Below are 10,268 nucleotides of genomic sequence, written 5' to 3' on the forward strand. Positions count from 1 at the left end.
AAGGAAGGTTGGGCAATCTACTTCCGTAGTGATACTGCCTCAGAAACCCAAGGAGGGGTCACTATGAGTCAGATCCAATTAGACAGCAGTGAGTTTTTGGTTTGATTAGGGTTGGTTATTAGGCTTTTTTTTCCCCTGACTGCACATTTTGGATTCATAGATTCTATCTCCTCTGGGTCGAATCAATGAAGCAGTGAGTGATCTCACTAAAGCTATCCAACTCCAGCCTTCAGCACGGCTGTATAGGCACCGGGGGACCCTATACTTCATATCAGAGGTGAGTTGTTCTTGTCGTGGGCCATTCCTTTCTTGATGGTAAAGATTTTACTTTTCCCTGCCTTAGAAAACTTCTACTGGATAGGTTTAGGTTTGGGGCTGTTTCGTTTTATGCTTGTGATACAAGAAAGTTATAAAAGCATTTTCTTTAGCTGAAATTAAAATGCAGGGATATTAAGTATGAGGAAAACATTTTCTTGCTTGAGCTTTTGGCAGTGACTAATTTTCTAAGAGAGGGAAGAGAGAAATTTGGTTCATGGATCAAGCTTTATCCTTTCTTGTACATATCATCCTAGGGAAGCAGGTTTGCAAGTTATGAATGTGATTTTTAAGCTTAGGGGTACCATGTGAATCTCTTTGAGTATCATGCCTCAAGAACTGTAATCTAAACTAGCATGGCTAGATTCAAATCTAGCAAGGTCATTTTTTGTTGTCACAGTGGTATTTATGATTGCCACAACTATTTTTGGGATTTACAGTAATTTTGATGAGATAGATTCTATTGCAAAAGAAACTAGAACAAAAATCTCATTATAGCACATTTTAATCTAATAGCATGATTATTTCTAAAATACTCAATGTGCTAAAATTCTTGGGCCACAAAATAATTTGGAAACTTTCTCTTACAGACTTTTACTTTAACAGTATTTGAAATATGTTTTTTTATTGTGGTTGAGATGAGGTGCTTAAATTAATCCTTTATTAGCCACCCCCCCCCATTAGTTTTCTGAAAACCAATGATTTTATCAAGCATTGTTAGCACTCAACTAATATTTATGATCATGAGATGTTTCCTTTAAAGCCCAAAAGGGCACAAAATGAATTAGGCTTATTTTTCTCTATCAATCAAAAGTAGAAAATGCCTAAATATCTAATGACTACTGCTTTATTTTTTCCCCACTCTCCTTTTCGTAGGACTATGCAACAGCCCATGAAGACTTTCAGCAGTCCTTAGAACTGAACAAAAATCAGCCTATAGCTATGCTATACAAAGGTTTAACTTTCTTTCACAGAGGACTTTTGAAGGTGAAAGTGTTGTATAATATGTGTAAAATATGATTCTGTTCTTCTTTTGTGGATGAGAAGAATTTAGTGAAATTTGATTTGGCGTGTTTTAAGATGATGTATGAAGTGTCTAATTGGTTTATTTCAGAAGTAGTTTGAATCAACGTATTTATTGAGCTACTACTATTTGCTAGGCCCTCGGGGGAAGTGCAGATAAGGAAAGGGTAAAAGGTTAATAAGATGGAGAAATACTACTTCCTGCTTATAAAATATACAGTTTACAAAGCTTTTTTTCCACATGCAATTTATCATACAGTAAATACACTACAGGAAGTAGTATAAATACAATACTTTGGAAAGGTGGAAAAGAAAGATTCCATTAAACACGGATTTAAAGAAAGTTTCAAAGAACAAATGGAATTTGCCCTAAACCCTGAAGGCTGAGTGGATGAAAGAGTGAAATTGGAGCAAAAGCCCTCTTAGCATAGAAGAGGGCACGGGCAGTAACAGGAATGGTGGGAGGATGGCCAAGGGCACATAGAGTTCAGGGAAGATGAAACTTTGGAAGGTGGTTGAAGGCAGGTTTTGAAAAGTTCAGAGTGCTGTGCTAAGGATCTTGACTTTAATTTGTAGGCCCAGGGCAGCTGTCACTAGATTTTGGGAAAATATGTAGTTCAGACGAAATCTGTAGTTTAGGCAGTTGATTGTCGCAATATGGTGGCTGAAGAGATTAGAGATGGACAGACTGATTAGAAAGCACTTGTAGTTTTCTGTGTCAGAGATGGTAAGACATGATCCCATGCTCTGAGAGGAAGCAAACATGATAAAGAACAAGTTGAGAGGGACATTTCTGTGCTTGGTCAGTTTATTCCAACTTAAGAACTGACTGGCTACTGTTTGGAGGTGGTAGAGGAGAGCAGGAAAGTTGTTCTCGAAATCAATTAAAAGTTTGGGGTAGACACATGTAGTCTCCAGCCTGTCCCTTTCTTCTGCCCTGGTACTTTATTCAACATTCTTGAAATATGTGTTGAGAACCTACTGTGTTGTACCAGCAGTGAGGGGGTACAAACACACAGCTAGAGCTGGGGAGCGGGGACTCTGCATTTTTACTTCTGTTTCCTTGTTGTTGTTGTTGTTGTTGTTTGCCATCGAGTCAGACCCGACTCATAGCGACCCCTCCGTGGGTTTCCGAGGCAGTATCACTACGGAAGTAGATTGCCCCATCTTCCTTCTGTTTCCTTAGAGCCTCACAATGCTTGACACATAGTAAGTACTCTCATAAAGGATACGTCAACATTGACTGATGGAAGACTGAGTGACACAGAGCTAAATACTTTCAGCCTGCATAGGTGAGATCATAGTGAAAAGACGTTTTCACTAGGAGATCAAGAAAGCCTTCACGGAGAAGTTGTACTAACCCACACTTTGAAGGCTATAAAGAATTTCAGTAGTGCATGTCAAGAAAAAGCACTGTAGCTAAAAGAACCTATATTTTATTCCTGAAAATAGTTCTAAGGATTTTGAACATCTGAGATAGATTTGGGCAGTGGGTGGTGGTGGTGAGGAGAGGGTTTAGCTTTTAATAAGCTGCATAATGTAAATCCTCAGTGTTAAGGATAGTGCCTATCACATAGTAAGTGCTCAATAAATATCAGCAGAATAAATGAATTTCAAGGACAGAGCATTGAATTTGGAACTGGAAAGTCTTGGTTTGAGCTCTAGCTCTGAACCCTTACTAACTACACCACTGGACATGTCTTTAAACTCTTTTAGCTTCTCCTTCCACATCTGTGAAGTAGGGATGATTCTACTCTGCTTCTTGAAGTTACTGTGAGGATTAAATAATATAATATATGTAAAAAGTACTTTGTAAAATATAAATATGAATCAAGTGTTAATTATTATAGATTACTTTAAATGTGAAAATAAGCTTTCTGTAGTTTAAAAAAATCCTATCCCACTAAAAGCCAAATCAAACAAACTTTGGCAAACTCTGGTTTATATGTCTCATATTCCTTTTACAAGTAAGTGGGGTTAATCCTAATAAAAGACTCTCTTATGTCAGAGTTCAGACTGGCAGCTATGGGCTTTGAGAGCAAGTTACTTAAAATGTGCTTTGAGCAGCTGCTAGCTGAACTTTTCTAGTTTGTTTTGTATCTGCCCTCTGTTCTTTCATCTTCTTTCACAGTCACCTTAAATTTAGAAATTCAGAATCACAGTACTATATTTAATTTCTATCCCTTGAATATGTCATGAAGGAGAAAAAGAGTTGAAATACAAAAGATTCCAACCTAAAAATGTACCACAAGGAAGAAGTGGAAAGAGAGCTGTTACATTGTGGAGACTGCTATCAATGTCACGAAACAAAATATGCATGTGAATTGTTGACTGGAAAACGAATTCGCTCTGTAAACTTTCAGCCAAATCACAATAAAAAGTTTTAAAAAGCCAACCTATCAGTATTGTGTTGTTGTTGTATGCCATCAAGTTAATTCCAATTCATAATGGCCTCATTTGACAGAACAGAATGCCCTATAGGGTTTCCTAGGCTGTAATATTTATAGAAGCAGATGGCTGTGTCTTTTGTGCCATTGAGTGGCTGGTGGATTCCAACTTCTGACCTTTTGGTTAGTAGCCAAGCATTTTAAAAGGAAGCAAATGTGAGCAAATGACTTTACTCTGCGTTCCTATAAAGAGAATCGCTCTTTGAGTGATTTGGAATTGAGAGTTTTTTGGGAAAGAGCTGTAACAGAGACACTAACTGCAAATTGGACAAGGACTAAAATTTAGCCTGCTTTATTCCAAATATGCACCATGAGAACTTAGAAATAAAATATAATGTTTTGAGCATTAAAAGCCCTCCAGTCAACCACTCTTACCACATGATTTGGTGCTTTTTCCTCTTCACCATGTTCATAAATATGGCATCTATGTGTATAATAGGTGGAAACTTTTTCTTTGTATTTCTGTCGATCCAAGGAGGTCAGAGTGTTTATGTATTGTCTCATTCCTCCAGCAGCATCCCATGAAATAGAGAAGGAGCAGAGGGTGTCCCAGTTACACATATTGGAAAACTGAGTCAGTGGTGACATGGCTTATTTAAATTAATGAAAGTAGTTTCGATATGTCTAAATCTTGTGCTAACTGTAAAGATAAAGGGTTAAATGGACCAGTGAGTTTGAGCTATCTTTATATTCTAAAAGTAGTCTCTCCAGGCCAGCATTAACTTAAAAATTAATAAAGTGGATGACTGCTTATTTATTTTATGATACAGTAAATTAGAATATAGTAGACAGTATTATATTACAAATTCCACAACCAAATAAGATTTGAATCAGTAGATCTGAAGTTTTGGATTTTCTGAGAAGCCCAGCAAATGGAAGCTTTGCTATTGAATTCCCTCTGCTTCATTGATGGTGTAAGGCTATTTCAAAAATAACGCATTCTAAGCACCTATTTTTATCAGCTATTTAGAACTGCCTTCATTCTGAGAGTCATCTGAGATTTTTCTTTATTATAACAGAAAGCACAAAGTGATGGTTGCCCCTTGACTAATAAGAAAAATGGTGACTGGATGGGGTGTTGATGGCATTTGCTATGCAGAAGAATGCAGAGGCAGCCATATGCTTAGAGATTGATTCATTCAAACATAGTTTCTTTGTTCCCAATGGCTTTCAGATCTTGATTCTGCTATGTCCCCTCTTTGGCAGAATGAGGTAGAGAACTGTGCAGTGATTAGACAGGAACCCTGAAACCAAAGACTCTAAAAAGCTGAAGAGAAATCAGACTTTGAAGAACTGTGGCGTCCGCACATGCTGTAAGTGGAGTGGGCAGCAGATGCCTACTGGGCATCTCCATCGAGATGTCCACAGACACTCCAAGCTTAACACGCCCGTTGGAGTTCATCATCTTTTCCCAACCCCTCCTCCCAGCCTGCAGCTCTTCTTTCTCCTGTATCTCCCTCTCTTGGTTAATGCTCTTTCCATCTACCTAGTCTCCTCAACTTAACAGCTTTCTACCCTCTCTTCTCCCCCATCCCTCGGTCCCAGACAGCCACCAAATTGCATCTTATTTTGCCTTTAAAATGTCTCCTGAATTTGACCCTTCTTTACTATCCTCAGAGACACTGTTTCCATTTGAGCTTTCATTATCTCTTGTCTGGAGTATCACAGCCACCTCCTAATTGGGCTCTGTCTCCATTCTCTTCCGTCTCCAGTCTGTCTTTTCTGTTTCTGCTAATAGTAATTAATGATCTTTAAAAACTAAGTCTCATGAATTTATTTACCTGCTTAAGAGACTCCTACTCCTCATTATTTGCAGAGTAAGGCCCTGATTGTATAGCATGGCATAGATGGCCTTGCATTGTCTGTCCCCAGCTTATCACCCTCACCTGGTCTCCCGCCGTTTCCCTCTCCTCTGACTCCTACTCAAGCACCTGTACTCCTGCTGTACCAAATTTTCCACTGTTCCCTGAGTGCTTTGTACCGTGGCACAGTACTGTTTTTCATCTGAAATGCCCTCTTTCTTTAACTAGTAAATTCTTTTTCATTCTCCAAGACCCAACTTAGTTATCACTTCCTCTGTGAATCCTTTTCTGATACCCCAAGACTAAGTTAGTTTCTTTTCTCTTTATTCCCAGATACTTTTGCTGCATCTCTATTATAGCTCTCAATTTGTATTTTGATAACCTTATTACATAATTGGCTTTCTAACTAGACAACTGTGAGTTCCTAGAGGACAGAGATAATGCCTTGCTCACCCTTGTATCCCCTGTACCTCCACTGTTCCTGGCACATAGTGGGCGCTCAATAGATGTTTGTTGAATTAAAAATAAGTTATATAAAGCTAAAAAAATCAAGGTTACTAGGCAATGGGAATAGTGGTTTTTAAAGTTTCTTAAAACTTTATCTTTCCAAACAGTGAGATGTTCAGTAGATTTATTTAATAAGTAGGTGATTTTCCCTATTTTTGTTTTTGAAGAGTTTAAAAGCTATCCTCTCCTGTCCTGCTATTGCCCCAAAGAAAATCAAGATACAGAGAATGAATGACTTTTTTATTAAAAAATATATATATGTGTGTGTGTGTGTATATATATATATATATTGTACTGTTTTCCCAAAATATTTGTGTGCCATCAAGTCATTAAATATTTATTGAGTGCCTACCATGTGCAAGGCAGATAATATCTGTAGTTGTTTTTTCCTGTGATGATCTGATCAGGTATGAAATTTTCTCCCTAGAAGTTTAGAGCTGTTACAGATCTTGATACTTTATTGCAGTAACTTTAGTACGATACTTTACCTTGGGGGCTCTGGGAAATGTCTTCATAATTTTGTATTAGAGTAAATAATGAAGTCTTAATAAAAAGTACATCCAATAATAGTTTAAACCTAGGATGTTCATTATTAAACAACAGTACATTTTATTAATAGTTTTCACAGATAGATAGTTACATAGTAGCCAAGCACACCATTATTTCCTAAGATAACTTTTTAAAGAATAGTGCCTGCAGCAGTTATTACTTCATTAGCCTTCAGTCTGGTATTTTATGAACAAAAACTGTGCCCGACACATGCTGCCCAGCTTTAAGGTTTTTGTTTATGTTTCACTTTCTTTTTCCTTGTAGATCATGTGAATCCAGATAGCCAATGTGGGAGCTTTCTTGCTTGTTATATGTTGTTGTTGTTGTTTGCCATTGAGTCGGACCCGACTCAATAGTGACCCCTCCTTGGGTTTCCGAGGCAGTATCACTACAGAAGTAGATTGCCCCATCTTCCTTCCAAGCAGTGGGTGGTTTGGGCTTGCTCTTTTGTCTCTTTTATTGGTTCAATTTTAAAAGCTGCTAATGATGAGCATTTTGGATTAATTATTTCATACAACTTTCAGGCTTATTTTTACTCCATAGGGCCTTGGGTAATTAAAGAAATACTGTTACTAGGAAGGGGCACATCATTAGTATTCAAAAGTTCTAATGAAATAGATAGTGAGAAGCTGTTTTCCCATTTTTGTGAGGGAGAAACTTAGGCTTTGTTATTTTTCATAGTAATGCATTGATTTACTACTGAAATTAAATCCTCCTGACTCATATTTCATTGCACTTTCTGGCTCTCTCTCCTTTTTTTAAGTTTTCCTATTAAAAAAATATGTCAGGGACCATATATAATATATATTTAAGTTCTTTAGTGTTTTAAGTAAATCTAAGTTATGCTAATTAAATTATTTTCTGTATACTTTTCACAGGAAGCTATTGAATCCTTCAAAGAGGCTTTGAAGCAGAAAGTTGACTTTATTGATGCATATAAAAGTCTGGGGCAGGCCTACAGGTAAGTTAAGTAGTAGCAGTTGGGGTGACGGAGGGTGAGGAGTAGAAAAACAATATAGCCTCACAAATGATAGTAATATTTAAAAAGAAATTCTGTTTCTTTAAGTAGAAGAAATGGTCATTCTAAATTGTATAGGCATTTACATATTAGAAATCTTCTCTAGAATATAGAAAGGACCATATGTCATAGAATGTCATATTTATAATGTGATGCATAGTATGTATAGTCTTTGAAACAACTTCTCTTTGTATATACTGGTTTAGAAAATATTGGTCCTTCAAGGGTTATTGTTTGAATAGTGCTATTATAAGCTCTTGGGTAATAGATATTACTGCTACTACAGCTCTTTTTTTTTTAATAATTTATTTTTGTTGTTGAGAATATATACAGCAAACCATAAACAAATTCAAGTTTCTACATGTACAATTCGATGATATTAATTACATTCTTTAAGTTGTGCAATCACCTTCTTTATCCAAGTTGTTCTTCCCCCAATGACATCAACTCACTATCTCTTAAAGTTCCTTCCTAATCTTTCAAGTTACTGTTGTCAGTTTAATCTCATATAGGTAGGTCTTAAAACAACACAATGCTCAAGGTAGACATTCTTTACTAGTTAAACTATTTCTTGGTTTTAAAAAGACTTCAGGGGTATTTTTGGTTTAAGGTATAAAGGTTATCTTAGGGCAATAGTTTCAGGGGTTCATCCAGCCTCCATGGCTCAGAACGTATGAATTCTGTGTGTGGTAGTTAAGTTTGTGTGTCAACTTGGCAAGCCTGGTTGTGTGGCTGGGCAGGTGGATATAGTTACATTCCCTATGGTAGGACTGGTAATTAACTCCATGGTGGAATGTATTGGAGCATCTGAGTAGCTGCTTTAGGGTTGTGGTCTGTTTCCCATGTATAAGAAACAGCTTTGGGAACGGTCTTAGCTTATGGCACTCTTGAACCTTGCATGTAGCCATGGCGTGTTCAGCAGCCTGCCATGCTCTGCTGACCTTGGGATTTTTAATGGACTTGAATTAATGACCTGCCGTGTGGTTTGGTAACATCGGGACTGTGCTATTTTATTTGTCGACCTTGGGCTTGTTAGCCTCAGCAGCCAGTAGCTGCCTGAGTGAAGAAATGCCTCTAGCTTCAGTGGGCTGGGATCAAGAGGCAGAGCTGAAGCCCAAGGTCGAGGGCCTCCCTAGAGCCTGGCACTTTGAACTCAGACTTCTAGCTTCCTGAACTATAAGAGAATAAACTCCTGTTTGTTCAAGCCATCCCATTTGTGGTATTTCTGTTAAAGCAGTACTGGGTAACCAGAGCACTGTGAGAATTAGAAATTTTGTTCTATAGTTTCTTCTTTTGATCAGGATTCTTCTATAGAATCTTTGATGAAAATTTTTTATAATAGTAGCTTGGAATCATGCAGTTCATTTGGTTTCATGGCAAAGGAGCCAGTTGTTCATGGAGACAATTAGCCTCACATTCCATTTCCTTCTCCTTTTCTGACGCTTCTTCCTCTGTTGCTTCAGGTAAATAGAGACCAGTTATTGTACCTTGGGTGGTCCCTTGTAAGCTTATAAGATCCCAGGCACTGGAAAACAGTGTAGCAGTTCCTCCAAAAACTAAAAATAGAACTATCATATGAACTAGAACAGATGTACTAAACATATTCTTTAGTACATAACAGATGTACTAAACATATTCATGGATGTTCCATGAAACCAAGACCCTAAAGCTCCAAACCAAGGAACCAAATCCCATGAGGTATTTGGTTGTCTCCAGCTGCTTTTTCTTTTTTTCTTAAATCATTGTAAATATATCTGTCATACAAGTTTTGCCAATTCAGCTGTTTATAGGTGTACAACTTATTGACAGCACTTACAGTAATGAACTGTGCAACCCTATCCTTAATCAGTACAATTTCATCACTGTATGCTGAAACTCAGTACTTCATAAACACTGATTTCCCTTTTCCCCCTCCATCCTGCCCCTGGGAACCCCTCATAAACTTTGTTCTCTATACATTTGCCTTTTCTTACCTTTTTTAATGTAAGTGAGGTTATACAATATTTGCCCTTTTGTGATGAACTTATTTTACTCAGCAGAATGTCATCAAGCTCCATCAGTTTTGTAGCATGTATCAAAACTTCATTTATCTTCCTTGCTCAGTGGTATTCTATTGCATGTGCCACATTTTGTTTATCCATTCATCTGTTGATGGGCATTAGGTTGTTTCTACATTTTGACTATTGTGAATAGTGCTGCAGTGAACATTGGTGTACAAGTCTCTGTTCGAGTTTTTGCTTTCAAGTCTTTTGGATTACATACTTAGTGGAATTTCTGGGTCATGTGTTAGTTCTACTTTTAGTTCCTTGAGGAATTGCCACACTATTTTCTACAATGGCTGTGCCATTTTGCATTTCTAGTTGTGTTGGATTGGGTTCTCTAGAGAAACACAAAAACCAGCAAAGTATATATATATATATTTATAGAGAGAGCGAGAGAAATTTATCTTAGATAAATGGCTCACAAGCGTGTAGAAGCCGACAAGTTCAAGCTGAAAAGTTCGTCTCTGGAGGGGGATGGGGCCCAGGGCCGTCTGGCTTTCGCACGCACGGCAGAGGAGTTCAAGTCACAAAGTTCGTCTCTGGAGAGAGATGGGGCCCGGAGTCG

At 37.6% G+C, this 10,268-nt stretch overlaps 1 protein-coding gene across 1 annotated transcript in view; it reads left to right on the forward strand.

Annotated features, from left to right (window-relative positions):
- TTC13 (tetratricopeptide repeat domain 13) overlaps nucleotides 1-10,268 on the forward strand; it is a 139,231-nt gene that overhangs the window by 66,371 nt on the left and 62,592 nt on the right. Inside the window, exons 7-9 of the mRNA XM_007938492.2 lie at nucleotides 161-277; nucleotides 1,192-1,302; nucleotides 7,522-7,604. Of these exons, the coding sequence (XP_007936683.1) occupies nucleotides 161-277; nucleotides 1,192-1,302; nucleotides 7,522-7,604 (311 nt within the window). The remainder of the gene's footprint in view (nucleotides 1-160; nucleotides 278-1,191; nucleotides 1,303-7,521; nucleotides 7,605-10,268) is intronic.

The sequence above is a fragment of the Orycteropus afer genome, unplaced genomic scaffold, assembly GCF_000298275.1.
Source record: "Orycteropus afer afer isolate SDZICR_OR568_19922 unplaced genomic scaffold, OryAfe1.0 scaffold00050, whole genome shotgun sequence".
Classification (NCBI taxonomy): Eukaryota; Metazoa; Chordata; class Mammalia; order Tubulidentata; family Orycteropodidae; genus Orycteropus; species Orycteropus afer.